Genomic DNA, 20,072 nt, shown 5'->3' with positions numbered 1-20,072 from the left:
GGGCATCATGGCAGGCACCTGGAGTCCCAGCTACTTGGGAGGCTGAGGCAAGAGAATCACTCAACCCCAACTTGGAGGCTGCTGTGAACTAAGATGCCACAGCACTCTACATAAAGAGACAGAATGAGACTCCATCTCAAAACAACAACAAAAAAACCTCAATGGATATGTTGAACAGAATGGCCTAACGAAGGAACAAATGAATTAGAAGATAAATATGAGGAAATCACCTGTAAGGAGCTAGAGAAAGACATGGATCTCAATCAGAATAAAGAAAATAAATCTCCATCTATACACATAGTTAAACTGCTGAATTTTAAAAATTAAGAGAATATTTTTTAAACTATCAAATCATTTTAAAAGAAAAGAAAAAAATAGTTTACCAGTATGATCATCTAAAAACCTGACAACAGAAGTCTCATTAACATCTCTAGAAGCCAACAAACAATGAAAGAGTATCTTTAACAGGCTTAGAAGGAAAACTGGGGCGGCGCCTGTGGCTTAGTCCGTAGGGTGCCGGCCCCATATACCGAGGGTGACAGGTTCAAACCCGGCCCCGGCCAAACTGCAACCAAAAAATAGCCAGGCGTTGTGGCGGGCGCCTGTAGTCCCAGCTACCTGGGAGGCTGAGGCAAGAGAATCACTGAAGCCCAGGAGTTGGAGGTTGCTGTGAGCTGTGTGAGGCCACGGCACTCTACCAAGGGCCATAAAGTGAAACTCTGTCTCTACAAAAAAAAAAAAAAAAAAGGAAAACTGGCCATCTAGAATTCCATGTTCAGATAAAATGTCATTAAAGTGTAAGTGAAAAGTAACATTTTCAGATAAGTCTGGAGAGTTTAAGACTCAGTCTTAAGTACCAGTCTACACTTCTAGCAAGGAAAAAAACTGAACCTGGGAAAACAGAATCATGAAGGCATCAAATATAATAAATCTAAATAGTACAGACTATAAAAATAACATTGATGATTGACTGGGTGTGGGTATATTCAAAACAAAGAAAAAAAATATTACCTAATTTGAAAGAAAGAGAACAAAGTTAAAACATTCTAAGGTCTTTCCAAACCAGTTAAAGACAATGAAAATTTATTCAATCCAACAAAAAGATAGCCAAGAACCAAAGACATCGCAAATAGAACACATGAAAAATAAGACAGCTAAGACAACTTCAAATTAGTAAACATAATAATGTAAATAAATTAAATTTACTTACAAGAAGGCAGAAATTTACCAGACTGGTTATAAAAGGAATGCTCTTAAGGCTAACATAGAAAGTTTGAAAATAAAGAGATGAAAAAAGACAACAGACACTACATAATAATGTAGCTCCAAACAAAAACAAGTAATAGTATAAGTAAATATTTAAGTAAATATAAGTAAGCCACAAATATAAGTAAAAAATTTTAAACTGTAATTGTAATTGGTGATGCCAGAAACCAAAAAAGATAATATGAAAAAAATGGTGAAGACATCACTATATATTATGAACTTAATTAGCTTACTGTAACAGATTAATCAGCAAATAATACACTTTCTGTCAAAGACCACATAGAACATTAAAAAAAATGAACATGTACTAGGCTACGAATAAATCTCCTCACAATTTAAAAAATCCATCTCATAAATTCTGACCCTAAATCAATTAAAAATAAAACCAAAAAAACAAGCAATTTTATTTGCTTGGAAACTAAAAAACACACTCCTAAATAACCACTGTAAAAATCATAAAATATTAACTAAACCACAAAAGAAACATTTCACAACAAATCTAGAATCTAGTTAACCCACAGTTGGAGAGAAAATAATAGACATATGTATTTAAAAATAAGAAAAAAATAAATGAGGTCATGAAACTAAAAAATAAATCTACCACTATTAGATCATTTCTTTCTATAAAGACTAATGAAATTTAGAGTAGCAAAGGTTAGCAAGAAAACCAAATCCAGTTCTCTGAGAAGACCAATAAAATAAAAGTCTCACCAAGCTTGAATGAAAAAGAAAAGACAAAACTAAACAATATTGGGAAACCTCCAAAAAAGAAGATATTATGGAGTTACAGATTCCTTCAAGATTTAAAACATAAGCACATACAGTAAATTTATGCTACATATTTTAAAATACACAAGAAATGAACACTTTTCTAGAAAACTATCAATAACCAAAAATTATTCGAGGAGCAAGAAGAGTACATCAAATTAGATAATCATTAAAGAAACTGAATTCATAAACAAAAAGATTCTCTTGACAAAAAAAACACTAGACTCAATTGCACAATTTTAATCAAAGAGCAGATAATCTCTGAGTATAAAAAGCTTCCAAGAACAGAAAAAAAAACAGGAAAAATTCCTCAATTTCATATAGTTGAGATAATTTTGATATCAAAGAAGAACTAGAAAAAAAAGCATAATACCAATCTCATTTTTGTTCATACAGGCAATAAACTGACATAAAATTATACCACAAATCCAATGGTCTTCAAAGGAAAACATGAAACTGACATTGAAGTTCAGGATGTTAAAACATTAAAGGAGTGGAAGAGGTAATGTATCTTTAGCTAACTGGGGGAGGGAGAGCTTTTGATAGACACTTATTCAAGTAAAGAATTAAGAGAATAACTTTAAATCTGATTAAAGGAAATATACCCAAACTCCAGAGAAAACCTCAAATGTAGTGAAAAGTTATTAAAAACTGGCTCCTCAAAATTGTAATCAAGGTAGGAAAACTCACCATCACTTTTTGTGACAAAGGATGATTGCATGAGAATTATAAAGGGACAAAACTATCAGAATTTACATACAATATGACTGCCTTCATCAAAAATCCAAGAGACCCTACAAAGGGAATTACAGAGTTCACCAGGCCAGGCACGGTGGCTCACGCCTGTAATTGTACCACTTTGGGAGGCCGAAGTGGGTGGATTGCTTGAGCTCACAAGTTTGAGAACAGCCTGAGCAAAAGCAAGACCCCACCTCTACTAAAAAATAGAAAAACTGAGGCAAGAGGATCACTGGAGCTCAAGAGTTGGGGGTTGCTGTGACCTCTGATGATGCCATGGCACTCTACCCAGGGCAATAGCTTGTGACTCTGTCTCAAAAAAAAAGTTCACCAGGGCTGAAGTTCCATACCTTATTTAAGCACAGATGTAGCATCAACATGGAAAAATCAGTAATTTCCTACACATACAACCAATTGAAAATATAATAGGAAAAAAGTCAATTATAGCAACAAAAACTATTCCACATCTTTAAACGAATTATGTATGTAAAACTTTCATGTAGTGAAGTGATAAAATATTAAAAGACAAAAAAACCTGTATAAATGGAGATGTTATTAGATTTGTGGAAGGTAAGATTTAATGGCATAACTACGTCAGCTCTCTACAAATTAACCTATAAATCCAATGGGATTTATTGGGAGGCTTACTCTACCAGTTATGACATAATCTTATTGTTTAGCACTCTGGTTTTATAATACAGGCATGAAACTTGGAAAGTCTATCCATTTGAGTGATTAGCATCTTCCTTAGTCTATCCTCTCAAATAGTGATTATTTCCTCCAACTTTCTGACAGGAACTGAATTGCATAAGATTCAATGTTGGGGTCCCTAGGAGTCCTTCTAGCATTCTGGAAGATATTGATCTCTTCAATATCTTTATCGAAGAGATAGCCTAACATGTTTAAGATTAAAATAATACGTGGTAAAATTGATATTATATTATGAACTCATAATCTTGCTTATAGAGATGGCCAGACCTTTCATTCTTCTGCAAGGCATACCAGTGCTCTAGAAGATTTAAGCAGAGCCAAATGTTAGGTACATAGCTAGAAATCCAGCTCTCCCAGAGAAAAAGGCAGACCCCACAGCTCAACTTAACCCTGTCTTGAGTGATTTGTCATACCTGGGGAGGAGTGACTGCTTTACCAATCTACCAATGAGAACTTAGCATGCAGGTCAACTGCAAAAAGATGTAGAAGTTCAGCCCAGGGTCCTAGCAACAGGCACTAATTAAAGACTAATTATCATGTCTTCAAGACACCATTAGTCTTAAAGGCTAATTATCATGTCATTAGTTTAAATCTACACTGCAGTCCACACCTCCATAATGGACTTTCAGAGACATTCATGGGAGGTCTGCTTATGCAGTAAGACTCCAGTTCCAAGGTGACCTCTGAACCACATGGGGGGAGGGGCAGGGGGTGAGGCCCAACCTAAGAGGGATGAGGTCTAGGAGAACAGGTCTTCTCAAGGAGACCACAAGGATACACCTACAGGGTCCTCTCCATGGTGACTCAGCTTTTGGGAATTTGTAGACTTAACTTCCTGAAACTTGTAAATTTCCACTTCTGTGAAATCCTGTAGTTCTGTGGGGGCTGGAACAACATCTCCAGCTTGATTCAAACTGGCCAATGAAAAAAGTATCTATGGATTGAAAGTTTTTGACTGGAAATAAAAAGGGAAAGACCAGGCCAGTGTAGCCATTTCGAATTCTTCTATGTGGTATGGTCCCAGCCAGTGAATAAAGCCCTTCCTCTTATCAACATGGTGTTTGAATGCTCTTTCTCTCCGTTGGGCCTAGTCTTCCTGCAACAACCCAGGCAGTATAAAACAGAACTCAGACCCCATAACCAAGCCCTTTTGTGACAATGGAGGCCCATTTGCTATCTATGGTGAACATACCTGGTTCTGTAAATCTGTATCTTGCTCATACACTGGAAACCTATCTTTCTCTTCCTCAATAAACTTTGTTTCATGCTTGCCTTACTTTGGGGTATCTGGTCATTCTTCAGCCAAAAGCACTCCAAGAACCAAGGACACAGACAGCTTCCTGAAACCTCAACATTTTGGGACTCAGGCAACTGCCTTGAAACCCAGCACAATCTAGTTATTCTGCTCATGCCTTGGATTTGCACAGCTCAGTGTACAGATGCCAAAACAAGTGATCACTACCATAAAACAACTCTTGGCTAGGACAGAACAGCTCCTGTAGCTATCTCGCTTTAAGCAGGACTATATCCCCAACTATAAGGGGCTGGGGAAGCCACTGAATAAATTTCAGTGAATACCTGTATAATCCCTGCCTTTTGAGTTCCTTCCCAGAAATGGTGGATTTTCTGTGAGACAAAGGCTAAGATTCTGAAGGCCCCAGGGAGACTTCCTGATGATTCGCAATCCTCCACCACCGGCCCCAAGGCCCCTCCTTTAAAAGCCCATCATCTCCTTTAGCCAGAGAGACAGAATTGGGGCAGCTTCTCTCATATTAAAAGTTCTTTTCTTCCTTGGTGAGAAGGGACACTAAGAAAGGAGCTTCATGGCATGTGGGGAAAACCCTGGCCTGCTGAACAAGCAAGTCTGTAAGGGCCCACAGGGTCATTCCCCACTCTCAGTTTGCCCCAAAACGGAAAAAGAAAGTGGGCATGAGGTAACCTAGGTAACGACCAATAAAAAAGAGACAATAATCAACGACCAATAGAAAAAGGCAATAATGCTTGAGAGCGCAGAGAAGCCAATGTAAGAGTTGCATCCAATTCAAAGAACAGGGGAGATAGTTATACTTCTGCATCTCTCTCATTTCTCTTTCACAAGGGGGACCCACTTTCAACTCTCTTTGAAAGTGCTTTTTGCTTTGTTCTTAAGCAAAAATTCTCTTTTGTTACAGGGATACTTGTTCAGGTTACTTTTGCTTTCTATTCACACTGTGCTACTCCGGTTTTATTTTCAGTTTCCACTCACTTTTGCTTTCCATTCCCTCCTCGGTTGATAGCCAAGTAATTGAATCAGGTCAAATGGATTCGGGAAAATGGGACCCTCGACCTCCCTCCAAAACTCTATGATTAACTCTCTGATGAACTGCCAGACTGTTTTCCAATTTTAAATTAGTTTATGTTAAATTTTTTTTTTTTTTAGAGTTAAAATATACTTTTTTTGCACCAGTAGATAGATGGCAAACGTGATCTCTTTCCTTGTGGAATTTAGAGCGCAATGGAGGAGACAATTAGAAAGTGAACTCATAAATTTATTGGAAGGAATTATGCCGATCGCAAAGAAAAATCAAGAATGAAATAGGACAATAGAGCCTACTTAGCATGACAGGGCAGGCCACTTTGCATTACAGATAGCAGGCAAGATTGCATTACAGATTGCCATCAATCTGTAATGAGCAACTAAAAGGCCACGGAGGCTGGAGAGTTTTGAGCAAAATAGGAAAGGGCATAAGATCAAATAAGAGTAGGCAGAAGCCGAATAGGTCATAGCTTTTTAAGTACAACAGGAAACTAATGTAAAGTTTTAAGTAAAGGAAGGACAAGATCAAATTAAAAGACGGCTCTGGCTGCCTGTGAAAACTAGGCAGTGAGAAGAGAAATGGGCCCAGGATGAAAGCATGTGTTGTCATGGCAGTTTTAATACAGAGAACAGATAAGAAAGGGAAATTCTAACTCCGCCCAATGCGGCTGAGAACGGTTAATTCGGTTGCTCTGAGAAACAGGCTTTCAATTTAGAAACCAAACATAAACGAAATACGCATTACACAAACTCCACTAAACTGAAATTATCCGCTGCTAGAAATTAAGCTAAACTGGAATCCGAACTATTCCTGCTATCCATTCCCAACAGTATCAACTTGTTTACGAACATGTTTACTTGGGCTAAATTTTCTCCCCCTTCAATATCTGAGACCCAGGCGAGCTCCTCGGGTGAAAAAGATAAAGCGCAGATAAGCTGGGTGATGGGAACGGAATGCTGGACGGCCCCGAAGATAGAACCAGTCTCTAGCTGCAGTACTTAGAAGCAGCCTCCTTTAGATGCAAGAAAAAAGGAAAAGCTCCACGGCCGCATTTCTTACTTATATTCTTCCTCCTTGGCGAGGAGGTCGGTTCGAGGGGTAGCGGGTTTCTGAACGCGTGGCGGGAGCGGCGTCCCTGGAACGCTGCGTCTCTGTAAAAGAGGCAGAGACTTTCACACGTGAAGTTAAAGGAAATCTGGCGACTTTAGGCGCCGGAAGCCAATTACTATCGAAGAGTCTGAGGTTGAACTCACCCTGACACCAACGTTTCGCCCCGCCATCTCTTACAGGCGCAACGCGGTTGCCGAGGCAACGACACTTCGTCCCGCGAGAGTTTCCACAGCCCAGGCCCGCGCCTGCGAGAGCGCCAGCTCCTTCCCGCGCCCCGGCTCCTCCGGGAGCGCCGGCTCCTCTCCGCGCCCGAGGTTCTCCGGGAGCGCCGGCTCCTTCTCGCGCCCCGGCTCCTCCCGGCGCCCGGGCTCCGCCGGGAGCGCCGGCTCCTTCTCGCGCCCGAGCTCCTCCGGGAGCGCCGGCTCCTTCCCGCGCCCGGGCTCCTCCGGGAGCGCCGGCTCCTTCCCTCCCTGGCTCCTCTGGGAGCGCTGACTCCTTCCCGCCCTGGCTTCTCCGGGAGCTCCGGCTCCTTCCCGCGCCCTGGCTTCCGGCAGATTCAGTGCGAGGCTAGGTAGGGCCCGAGGGGTGGGCAGGGGGAGCGACCTTCAGGAACCCCCAAGGCCATCCTAGTGTTTTAACTTAGACCTGGTACAAATTCTGAACTTGGAGGCGGAGGGGTTTCGCCTACTTGACAGAAAGCAAGCTAGTGGAGCCCCCTGCCGTGCTGTGCTTTTTTTTTTTTTCCTCCAACATTTCCCACTCCGTTTGCTTAAAATGAGCTTCCCTAGAATTCTAAAGTTCTGATTTCTAATTTTTATTTACAGCATGCACAGTTAAGAACTCAGGCTTTCTCAAATCAGTCAGCCTGTTTATCCTGGCTCTTCCACTTACTAGGTATATGGCTTTGGGCAAATCGCTCTGTGTATCTGCTACCTCCTCTATCAAATAGGGGTAAGAATAGTGTCCACTTCACAGTTACTATGAGGAGTAAGTGAATTCATGCCTGGAACATAAAACTTAAGTAGTCATTAATTCCAGTTGTTTGGCTCTGGCACCTTAGATGCTGGGCCATCCTGATACCTGCCAGTTGTTTTGGAAAGAAATTGACAATCCAAAAATAGACCTTCTCATTAATGGTCAACTAACAGCAAATGTGTCAGAAACAGTCAATGGAGAAAGAGTAGTCTTCAGATGAATACCCACAGGCAAAAGAGTACAGTTGGACACTTAGTTCACACCATATACAAAAATTAACTCAAAATGGACCAAACACCTAGACTCTGGAACTGAACTCACAATGACCTTAAATTGGGTAATAGATTCCTAGATATGACACCAACAGCAGAAGTAACACAAAAATAGATAAACTGTACCTTAGCAAAATTTAAAACCTTTTGTTACAAAAGACGCCATAAATAAAGGAAAAATACCAGCCATAGGAAGGGAGAAAAATTTTGCAAATTATATGTCTGATGTGATTTGTGTCTAGACTATTTAAAGAACTATAAATAAAGTGACCCAAGTAAAAAATCAGCAAAGTGGTTCAAGGTGAAAGGATTGTGTGAGACCAGGAGTTTGAGACTAGCCTGGGCAATGTAGCAATACCCAGTATCTACAAAAATGTTAACAAGTAGCTGGGTGTGGTGGCATGTACCTGTAGTCCTAGCTACTCAAGAGGCTGAGCCAAGAGGATCACTTGAGGCCGGTAATTCGAGATTACAGTAAGCTATGATCATTGCACTTAAGCCTGAGGAACAGAAGGAAACCCTATCTCTAAAGAAAATGGGGCAGGAAGAATCTTCAATAGAAATTTCTTCAAAGAAGATACACAAATAGCCAGAAGCACATGAAAAGACATGTAATAGCATTAGTCTTCCGGGAAGAAAAGAAGAAAATTAAAACCAAAATGAGATACCACTTGACACTAGAATGACTATAATCAAAAGGATGGACAATAACAAGTGTAAGGGAGGATGTTGAGAAATTTGAACCCTATACATTGTTGCTGGGAATGTGAAAATTGTGCAGCCACTGTAGAAAATAGTCTAGCACTTCCTCAAAAGTCTATACATAGAGTCGCCCCATCCTAGGTATATACCTCCCCAAAATGGAAACATACCCACACAAAAAGTTATACTCAAATTTTATAGCAACATTATTCATAATAGCCAAAAGTGAAAATAACCCAAATGGTCAGATACTGATTAGTGGATGAATAAAAAGTGGCATATCCATATAATGAAATATTGTTTAGCAGCAAAAAAGGAATGAAATATGGTACTGCAATATAGATGGACGCATTAGGGTAAGTGAAAGAAGGCATTCACAAAAGACTGTGTATTATCTAATTTCATTCACAAGAGACCACATATTATATGATTCCATTTTGGTATGGTCACATATTACATGAAGGTCCAAAATAGGCAAATTCATAGAGTTAGAAAGTAAATTAGTGGCTGCCTTGGTCTGCCAGATGATAGAGGATTGATTGCCTAAGGGATTGCAGAGATTTCATGGGATAACAAAAATGTTTTAAAAAAGATTGTGTTAATATTGGCACAACTCTGTGAGTACATTACACTTGAAGCCAGTTAATAATATATGTATATGAAGCACATCACACAAACTGTTAAAAAATTATAAAAATTATTTAAAACATCAAGGGATGGAAAAATAAACACCTTACTAGCACTCACAATAAGGAATCTGGAGTAGCTATACTAACTGCAAACAGAGATGACTTCAGAGACAAGGAAAATTATCAGGGACACAAAGGAGTGTTGTACAATCCTAGTGTACATGCACCTAGCAATAGAGTGTCAAAATGCTTAGGTCAGAAACTCAGAACTGCAAAGAGAAATAGAAAAATCTATTATTACACGTGGAGGCTTCAACACTATTCCATTAGTGATAGTTTGAACAGGCAGAAAACCAGGAAGAATATATTTGCTCTGAACAGGACTATCAATCAAATTGATTTAATTGACATTTATGGAATACTCCTTCCCCAAACAGTAGAATATACATTTTTCTCAAGATCACAAGGAACATTCACCATGATAGACCACACTCTGGGCCATAAACACACTTTAAATTTAAAAGAACATAAGTTATATTAGTTTACAGCAGCTGTTAAAAAAAAGTATCACAAACTAAATGGCTTAGCACAACAGAAATTTATTGTCTCACATTTCTAAAGGCTAGAAGTCCAAAATCAGAGTGTCAGTAGGACCGGGTTCTCTTTGAAATCTGTAGGGAAGAATCCTTCCTTGCCTCTTCCTAGCTGTTGGTGGTATCTGTCACTCCCAACATTCTTTGGCTTGTAGCTTCATCGCTCCAATCTCTCTCTGCCTCTGTAATCTTGTATGGTTCTCCCTCTATGTCTCTGTCTTTACATAGCAATTCCTCTTTTCAGCAAGATCCCTATCCCAATCACGTTGGATTAAGGCCACCCTAATGACCATCCTAGCTCGATTACATTTGCAAAGACCACATTCACAGGGACTAGGAGGGTTAGAACTTCAACGTATTTGGGAGGGGAACACAATTCAACCTATAACAGAAATCATACAAACTATATTCCTAGATCACAATGAAATTAGACTAGAAGTCAGTAACAGAAAGACAGCTGTAAAATCACAAAATACTGGGAGATTAAACCCATGCTTTTAAATAATACATAGACCAAATCAGTGGAGAAATTAAAAAGCATTTTGAACTAGAATAAAACTAAAATGCAATTTAGCAAAATTTGTGGGGTGTAATGGAAACAGTGCTTAGACAGTAAGTAAAGCAAACAACCTTCAGAATGGGAGAAGATTTTGCAGGTTATGCTTCTGACAAAGGTCTGATAACTAGAATCCACAGAGAACTCAAACTAATGAATCAATTAAGAAAAGAACAAGGGCAGCACCTGTGGCTCAAAGGAGTGGGGCGCCAGCCCCCTATGCCAGAGGTGGTGGGTTCAAACTCAGCCCTGGCCAAAAACTGCAAAAAAAAAAAAAAAAAAAAAAAGAAAAGAACAACCCCATTTCTATGTGGGCAAGAGACTTGAACAGAAACTTCTCTGATGAAGACAGGCACATGGCCTACAAACACATGAAAAAATGCTCATCATCCTTAATCATCAGAGAAATGGAAATCAAACCCTGAGATATCATCTAACTCCAGTAAGACTGGGTGGGGATGGGGAGAGAAGGGCACACTTCTATACTGCTGGTGGGAATGCACACTAATACAGCCCTTTCGGAAAGAAGTTTGGAGAACACTCAAGGAACTAAAAGTAGACCTACTGTTTGATCCTGCAATTCCTCTACTAGGTATATACCCAGGTGATCAAAAATCATTTTACAACAAAGACATTTGCACCTGAATGTTTATTGAAGCCCAAGTACCCATCAACCATGAATGAATTAACAAATTGTGGTATAATGTATAGTATGGAATATTATGCAGCCATAAAAAAGATGGAGCCTTCACATCTTTTATGTTTACCTGGATAAAGCTGGAATATATTCTTCTTAGTAAACCATCAAGAATGGGTGAAAAAGTATCCAATGTACTCAATACTACTATGAAATCAAAATATAATCACCTACACATTTATATGAATGGTAAAACATAACTATAGTCTAGAAAGAAGGAGGGAACAGGGGGAGAGAGGAAGGGAGAAGGGAGGCCAGGAGGAGGGAGGGTATTTGATGGAACCTCACCTAATGTGCATAATGCAATGGTACATTTCAAAACTATTAAGAATAGAGTGTAAATGTCTTACCACAGCAATTAAGTAAGCAAGGAGATGGTTATGTTAATCAGTTTGATGTAAGCATTCCACATTGTATATCAAATCACACTGTACCTAATAAACGCATTAATGTACACAGTTATTATTTAATAAAGGGAAAATGTTTTAAATAAATTAAGAAAAAGCAGTGCATAGAATGCTTCACATTAAATGCATGTATTAGAAAAGAAGAAAAATCTAAAATCAACAATCTAAATTTCCACTTTCAGGAACTAAAGAAAGAAAATACTTAAGCTTTAAGAAAACAAAAGAAGGCGGCACCTGTGGCTCAAAAGGTTAGGGCACCGGCCCCATATGCTGGAGGTGGCCGGTTCAAATCCAGCCCCGGCCAAAAGCTGCAAAGAAAAAAAAATAAATAAATAAAAAAGAAAACAAAAGAAAAGACATGATAAACATTAGAACATAAACCAATGGGATTGAAACTAGGAAAACAATAGAGCAGGCGTGTCCAACCTTATTTTTCCTATGTGCACATTGGAAGAATAAGAGTTGTCTTGGGCCACACTTTAAATACAGAAACATGAAAGACTAGCAAGAAATAGGGGTGTGCATACTTTTATGATATCCAACACCAGAAATAAGCCGAAGAGGTCCTCACAAAATCAGCATGTGGCCTGAAGGTTGGACATTCCTGCAATACAGAAAATTACAGAAACCAAAACCTGGTTCTTTGAAAAGATCAATAAAAATCAAACTTTTAGCTGTGGTAACCAAGGGAAAAAGTGAGGAGGCCCACATTAGGGGTTCTGTGTTCCTTTACATGGTGGAGAGTCAGGTGTGGCCATCAAAAGAGACACAGGAGAGATAAGGAAACGTAAAAATCAAACTTTTAGCTGTGGTAACCAAGGGAAAAAGTGAGGAGGCCCACATTAGGGGTTCTGTGTTCCTTTACATGGTGGAGAGTCAGGTGTGGCCATCAAAAGAGACACAGGAGAGATAAGGAAACGTTCATTGGGCGGCGCCTGTGGCTCAAGGGGTAGGGCGCCGGTCCCATATGCCGGAGGTGGCGGGTTCAAACCCAGCCCCGGCCAAAAAAAAAAGGAAACGTTCATTATCCTCACAGATCCTAGAAACAGGAGGCATGGCACGTCACATTGGGCAGCCTATGGTAGTCAGGAGGTAGAAAATAGGAGCAAGGGAAAAATTTAGACCAGAGACTTTATTGGGGCTTCCAAGAAAAGCAAGACAGGGCAGTGTAAACAAGTTAGGTGTGGCTAGTTTGAGTAATTTTAGAGGGCATTAGCGTATGCCCTCTGAAAGGGGCTGTCCCTAGCATGATTACCACAGAAAATATTGCCTCCTGGGATCTGTGGGCAAGACAGAAGTATGGCTCTACATTGGTTAGTTTGCTTATCAAAGACATGCTAACTGGCTGAGCCCTTTTGCTATAAAGAACTGGCTTTCCCCAGGAGAGGTAGTCTCTCCCTAGCCAGGAAAGTTTTTTCTTTTTTTTAAGATGTCAAAACATAATATTCAGAACATGTGAAAATATAAATACAATATTAATATTAGAAATGGAATAGGAATCATTATTAATTGTCCCATGAATATTGAAAGAATAATAAAGGAATATTATCAACAACTCTATACCCATGAATTTAATAAGATGAAATTGACCAATCCCTTGAAAGATATCAACTACCAAAATTCATTCAAGGGGAAACAGAAACTCTGAATAGGCAAGGATATGGAGTCGATAACCTTCCAACAAAGAAAGCACCAGACCCAGATGGTTTCTCTGGTGAATTCTACCAAACATGTAAGGGAGAAACGATACCAATTCTGCACAATCTCCTCTGAAAAACAGAAACAGAATGGACACTTTCTAACTTATTTTATGAGTCCAATATGGAGACTGTTATCTTCCATGAACATACATGAAAAAATCCTCAACAAAATTTCAGCAAATATAACCCAACAATGTATAAAAAAGAATTACACAACATGACCAAGTGGGAATTATTCCTGGTATGCAAAGGGATGGTTCATTATCTTAAAAATCAATCAGCACATCAGTAAAATAAAGAAGAAAAATCACTTAATCATATAAATAGTTTTCTTCTCAGTAGTAAGATAACATCACTTGTTGATTACATAAATTGATGCAGCAAAGAAGCTATTGACAAATCTAACATCCTTGATCGTACAAACTCTCAGAAAACTAGTAATAGAAGGAAATGTCTTTAATTTTACAAAGAATACTCCCAAAATATCTACAGCTAACATATTTAATGGTGAGAAACTAGATGCTTTCCCCCTAGGATTAGGAACAACATCCTAAGATTAAAATGTCCTTTCTCATCATTCATATTTAACATACTATCTGAAATCCTAACTAGTGTGATAAGAAAAGAAAAGGAAATAAAATGTATACAGACAAAGACGGGAAAAATAAACCATCTTTGTTCATAGATGACATGAGTATCTAGGAGAAAATCAAAAAGAATAAAAGAAACCACTCCCAGAACTAACAAAATTCATAAACAAAATAGTATTTACCCTTAAAAAAGGAATAAAATTCTGGCACATTCAAATGCTGTGTGCAGGGTATATGAGAAGTCTTTCTATCATATTCTCAATTTTGCTGTAAATCTAAAACTGCGCCTTTTTTTATTTTTTGAGACATTGTTTTACTCTGTTGCCCAAGCTAAGGTACCATGATGTCACAGCTCACAGCAGCCTTAAACTCTTAGTCTTAAGTGATTCTCTTGCCTCAGCCTCCCAAGAAGCTAGGACTACAGGCGGCCATCATAACAACCCTTGGTTTTCCTATTTTTGGAGGGTCTTTCTCTTGCTCAGGCTGGTGTTGAACTCCTGAGCTCAAGCAATCCACCCACCTTTGCCTCCACAGTGCTAGGATTAGAGGCTGAGCCACTGCACCCAGCTTAACACTGCTCTTAAAAATAAAAATATTTTTCTAAAAGGGATATCCTGCTCTGACAGAATTGTGAACTAGATGATCTGGGGCACCCTCCAACTGTAAAACGACCAGATTCAAAAACAAACAAAAACACCAACTTACACATTGCTGAACTTGAAAGAAAAGAAATTTCCGTGTATCCTCTTGACATCTCTCTTCTCCAGATCTCTGCCCGCTAAATAAACAAAATTGATTCTGGGAGTAGGCAATTGAGAATAAAAGGATTGAGCGGCGCCTATGGCTCAGTGAGTGGGGCGCTGGCCCCATATACCAAGGGTGGTGGGTTCAAACCCAGCCCTGGCCAAACTGCAACAAAAAATAGCTGGGCGTTGTGGAGGGTGCCTGTAGTCCCAGCTACTCGGGAGGCTGAGGCAGGAGGATCCCCTAAGCCCAGGAGCTGGAGGTTGCCGTGAGCTGTGACACTACAGCACTCTACAGAGGGTGACAAAGTGAGACTCTGTCTCTAAAAAAAAAAGAATAAAAGGATCAAACTAAGAAAATGCTCACAGAACTGTGTTCAAAGAACAAGGTGTACAACAGCAATATGGTGGAGCTGAAACTGAGACCTTTGTTCTGAGCTAGAAACTTAAAGAAGTTCCAGACTGGTAGTGCCCCCATGCTCCTGGCAGAACCAAACATAAATCCTCTATGGAGAAAAAAATCCCAAATTAAGCCCACCAGATTCCCAGAATAAAGTTGAGAAAATGGGAGCTCACCATCAAAAATCACTAGAGATAAAGGCAGCAGGTCACCATGAAGGAGAAATCAGAGGAAATAAATACACCTTCAAGAAGCTTAAATATTAAAATTTTATGAGTTGTGACATATAGAAGAGCTATGTAGAAAATACTTCAAGAAATAAGAGATAGAATCACAACAATGAGCAAGCAACAAATGATTATCAGGGATAATTGAGCAGATGTGACAAATAATCAAATTAAACTTTTAGACATTAAACATATTATTTGTTGGAAAAAAACATATGCAGTGGATAGAATGGCAAATTAGATACATAATTAGTAGACCATAAGATATCTGAGAAAATGACACGGGAAATGCAAAGGAATGTTAAATAATGTAGAAGTTAGACTGAAAAGATGTAACACATAAAAAGGTCATATTCCAAGAAGGATGGATGTGAAAAATTGAGAAGCAATATTACAAAACTTAGTTGCTTAGAATTTTCTAGAATCTAGGAAAGACACAAATGCACAAATTCAAGAAGCATAATATAGCACAAAGATGATAAATTAAAAAAAAAATCTATTCCACTCAGCGCCTGTGGTTCAAAGGAATAGGGCACCGGCCCCATATACCGGAGGTGGCAGGTTCAAACCCAGCCCCGACCAAAAATTGCAAAAAAAAAAAAAAAAATCTATTCCTAGAGCTTGCTAGAACTATCATAAATGCCAGAACACCAAAGAAAAAGAGATCTTTAATGTAACCCAGAAGAAAAAACAACAACAAATAACCTACAGAGAAGCAATTGAGTAGATGTTTTAATAGCAACAACAGAAGGCAGAAAGACAATAAAATAAGGAGTAAAATTCTATGATAGTAAGACCCTTTATAATGAGAATTTGGATGAAGCACTGTTATTAATCACTAATTAATCACTAACAATTGGTAGCCTTCTGTCTAGTTCCAATTTCAAATTGATAGGATAAACTTTTATCTTTGGAGTGGATGAGGTAGGGGACATGGAGGGAAGGGTAAGACACCCTGTCTTAGGAAACAAGGAGCTGGAGGGTAAATCTTTTATTGCTAGTATTCTTCTAGCCCAGTCTCTTGATTAGACTGTCTAAACGGGCCCCAGCTAAATAGGAGATTACTAATTGCTGCCATTGCTATGGAAGTCTGAGCCAGTGAGGCAGGATCCAGAATTGGCACAATTTGACATTTATTTTGGAGCCACAACAAGGATGGGCAAAGATTTTAATTATAAAGTCAGATAATTGAAACTTCTAGCCAATCAGCTAGAAAGACTCAAATGACTCATGTCTTTAATTATCACAATAAGCCCAGTCTTTTTATTATATAACTAGAAATTTTCATCTTCACTAATCTTACTTGTATCTTAAAAATGACCAAAGAAAATAATTTCAGTTCAGAATTTTGCACCCACTCACCAGTACTATATTATGAGAGGGTGAAATCTATTTTCAGATAAATAAAACTAAGAGATTTAGCACCCATATACTCACATCAAAAGAACTCCTAAAGGATGTACTCAGAAAGAAAATAATAATATCAAGGAACACTGAGATACCAGAAAAATGGTGAGCAAATAAAATGGTAAATATGTATATTGGTCTGTTTGTAGAGTTGTTGTTGTTGTTGTTGTTGTTTTTAAGTAGGACTGAAATATTAGGTTCTCATTAAACTAGGAATAGAGAGAATTTCTTCAAGATGATAAAGAATAACTCAAAAAAAGTACTACCAACATCTAACATTATATTCAATAATAAAAAAAAATCACAGACATTCCCCCTAATACCAGAAACAAGATGAACATTTTTACTCTCACCACTCCTATTCATGACAGTAGAGAACTGGAATTTCCACTGTGCAGAAAGGTAAATCAACCAATCAATTCATTTTAGAAAGAAAGAAAATGTGTCTTCATAGATGACATGATGCCTACTTAGAAAATTCCAAAGAATCTACAAAAAAATCCACGGATTTACTTAGTGAGTTTAGCAGAATTTTAGGATACAATGTCAATATACAAAAATTAATTATAGTTTTATTTATTTATTTATTTATTTTTTTTTGTTGTTGTTGTTTTTTTGGCCCGGGCTAGGTTTGAACCCGCCACCTCCGGCATATGGGACCGGCGCCCTACTCCTTGAGCTACAGATGCTGCCCTATAGTTTTATTTATTAACAATGAACAATTAAAAGTCAATTTTTTAAATGCAGTATTATTACTAATGATAACACTAAAAAAAATGATAGCACTAAAAAAAATCCATGGATTGGCAGACTCATTCTGAAGATATCAATTCCTGCCAATTAACATCCCAGCAGAATTTTTGCAGACATAAACAAGCTGATTCTGAAATGTATATAGAAAGACAATGGAACTAGACTAGCCAAAACAATTTTGAGACAGAGCAATGTTGAAAAATTCACAATACCTGATTTCAAGACTATAGCAATCAATATAGTATATTACTGATAAAAAACAAAGACAGGCCAGGTGTGATGGCTCACACATGTAATATCAGCACTTTGGGAGGCCAAGGTGGGAGGATCAATTGAGACCAGTCTGGGCAACATAGCAAGACCCAATCTGTAAAAAAAAAATTTTTTAATTACTTTTTAAAAACTTTTAAATTTTCAGATGAATGTGAGGGTACAATTATGTTATATTGTTTGTGTTTGTGTATAAAATGTTTTTTTAAATTAGCCAAGAATGTTGGTGTATGCCTGTTACCCTATATACTCTGAAGACTGAGGAAGGAAGATTGCTTGAGCAAAAGCTTGTGCCACTGCACTCCAGCTTGAGTGACAGCAGAGTAAGACCCTGTCTATAACAAAAAAAAAAAAAAGTAGATATGCAGATCAATGGAACAGAAGAGAGGGTCCAGCAGTAGACCCATGTATTTTATTAAAATGCAAAAGCATCCAATGGAGAAAGGATAGCCTTTTAACAAACATTGCCGGAACAACTGTAAATCCATATCAAAAAAGGTATACTGGATCTATACTTCACAGTGAGAAAGAAATACTACACAGCAATTGAAGTAATTACATAAGCAAATGAAAGCATATGTCAAATACAAAAAACTATATATTGCATTATTCTACTAATTAAAAGGGAAAACTACAGTAATTGAAGGCAGATTGATAGTTGCCTGGAATTGAGAAATGGGAGAAAGGCCCTGACTGCAAAGGGCCGCCAAGAGGAACTTTTAGTTGTTGGCAATGTTGTGTATTTTGTTTATAGTCATGAATACATACGTAATGCCCAAACTCATTGAACCATACCTTTAACTGGATACATTTCATTGTACATAACTTATTCCTCAATAAAGCTAGGGAAAATAAACTGGTTAAGATATTCCTAAAACGTCTTCATATTAAGTTTGGTTTGTTTGAGTCATTTCAACCCCTCACCGTACAGTACATGTATTGTCTTCTGTATACCATGTCGGTTGTACAGGATTTACTAAGAGTGCTCTCATTTTTTTTCATGCCTCTAACACCTGCTCTGCAAGTTTTGATATGAATGTTCCAGCGATGATAATCACATTACTCCCACTGCTTGTCTGACTTTAAATTGCCTGCTAACTTCAGATATACATGTATTAAAATGTGAAAAAATGTACTGCTTGGAATTGAAATTCCTGGTGAAATAATAAAATATATAATTTTATTATCATGTAACAGTCTCTTTATCTGCAATAATGCTTCCTGGTTAGTCAATTTTATGTGATATACTTTACTAACATGACATTCTTTTGACTAGTCATTTTCCTGGTATATCTTTTCCTCGCCCTTTGCTTTTAGAAATCAACCCTGCTTGGACAATTCCAGTGCCCTAGAGAACTAGTGCGAGTGGGCAGAAGAGTCCATGCCGCCTGGTGAGATGTGGATTACTGACCGAGCAGTAGCAGCACCTTTATGGTAAGACTTGTTTGTAAATGTACATTAGACACCCTCAGGGACCCCCAGAAATACCTAAGGAATATTGCAAAGGTGGCTAATGTTTTCTGTAAGCGAAAGCCAGTGACATCTGAGTATCAATGTGAGAATGATTCCTCTCTCTGTCCTCAACTGACATATTTTAGGATACATATATACAACATATAAAAGTGTATTGAAATCCAGGAAAGATTCTACTAAAATCTTAGCCTTGTTATTTCAAATAACCAAATCTGTATGTTTTATTTCACTACAAAGAACACATAGTACTTTTGGAATATTTAGAACACTAAAAAGGAAATGAAACAAATAAGAGATTAACCATTGAAAACACAATGGAGGTTGCCAGCCAGTTCACCCAGCACCATTTGTTAAATAGGGAATCTTTTCCCCACTGAATGTTTTTAATTGGCTTGTCAAAGATCAAATAATGGTAAGTAGCTGGATTCATCTCTTGGTTCTCTATTCTATTCCAGACATCTACTTCTCTGTTTTTGTGCCAATACCATGCTGTTTTGATCACTATTGATTTGTAGTAAAGTCTGAGGTCTGGTAGCATGATTCCTCCTGTTTTGTTTTTATTTCTGAATAATGTCTTGGCTATTCGAGGTTTTTTCTGATTCCATATAAAACGAAGTATTGGTTTTTGAAGAATTTTAAAGTATGACAGTGGAGCTTTAATAGGGATTGAGTTGAAATTATATATTGCTTTGGGTAGCAATAGACATTTTAAGAATGTTGATACTTCCCAGCCATGAGCATGGTATGTTTTTCCATTTGGTAACATTTTCAGCTATTTCTTTTCTTAG

At 38.1% G+C, this 20,072-nt stretch overlaps 1 protein-coding gene across 5 annotated transcripts in view; it reads right to left on the bottom strand.

The window, feature by feature from the left end:
- The window catches only part of TEX9 (testis expressed 9), a 42,037-nt gene extending 34,877 nt beyond the window's left edge, over positions 1 to 7,160 (bottom strand). For 3 of the 5 annotated variants that reach the window (XM_053595286.1, XM_053595287.1, XM_053595288.1), the window contains exons 1-2: positions 7,034 to 7,160; positions 6,840 to 6,931 (exon numbers count right to left, since the gene is read on the bottom strand). In XM_053595286.1, the coding sequence (XP_053451261.1) occupies positions 6,840 to 6,931; positions 7,034 to 7,060 (119 nt within the window). In that variant the 5' untranslated portion in view covers positions 7,061 to 7,160. Of the gene's footprint in view, positions 1 to 6,839; positions 6,991 to 7,033 lie in introns of those variants that run through there. The other 2 variants (XM_053595289.1, XM_053595290.1) reach the window with 1 other exon arrangement.
- Between the last annotated feature and the right edge of the window lie 12,912 nt (positions 7,161 to 20,072).

The sequence above is a fragment of the Nycticebus coucang genome, chromosome 6, assembly GCF_027406575.1.
Source record: "Nycticebus coucang isolate mNycCou1 chromosome 6, mNycCou1.pri, whole genome shotgun sequence".
Classification (NCBI taxonomy): Eukaryota; Metazoa; Chordata; class Mammalia; order Primates; family Lorisidae; genus Nycticebus; species Nycticebus coucang.
The sequence above is the reverse complement of the archived record's forward strand: the minus strand, read 5'-3'. Positions and strand labels throughout refer to the sequence as shown.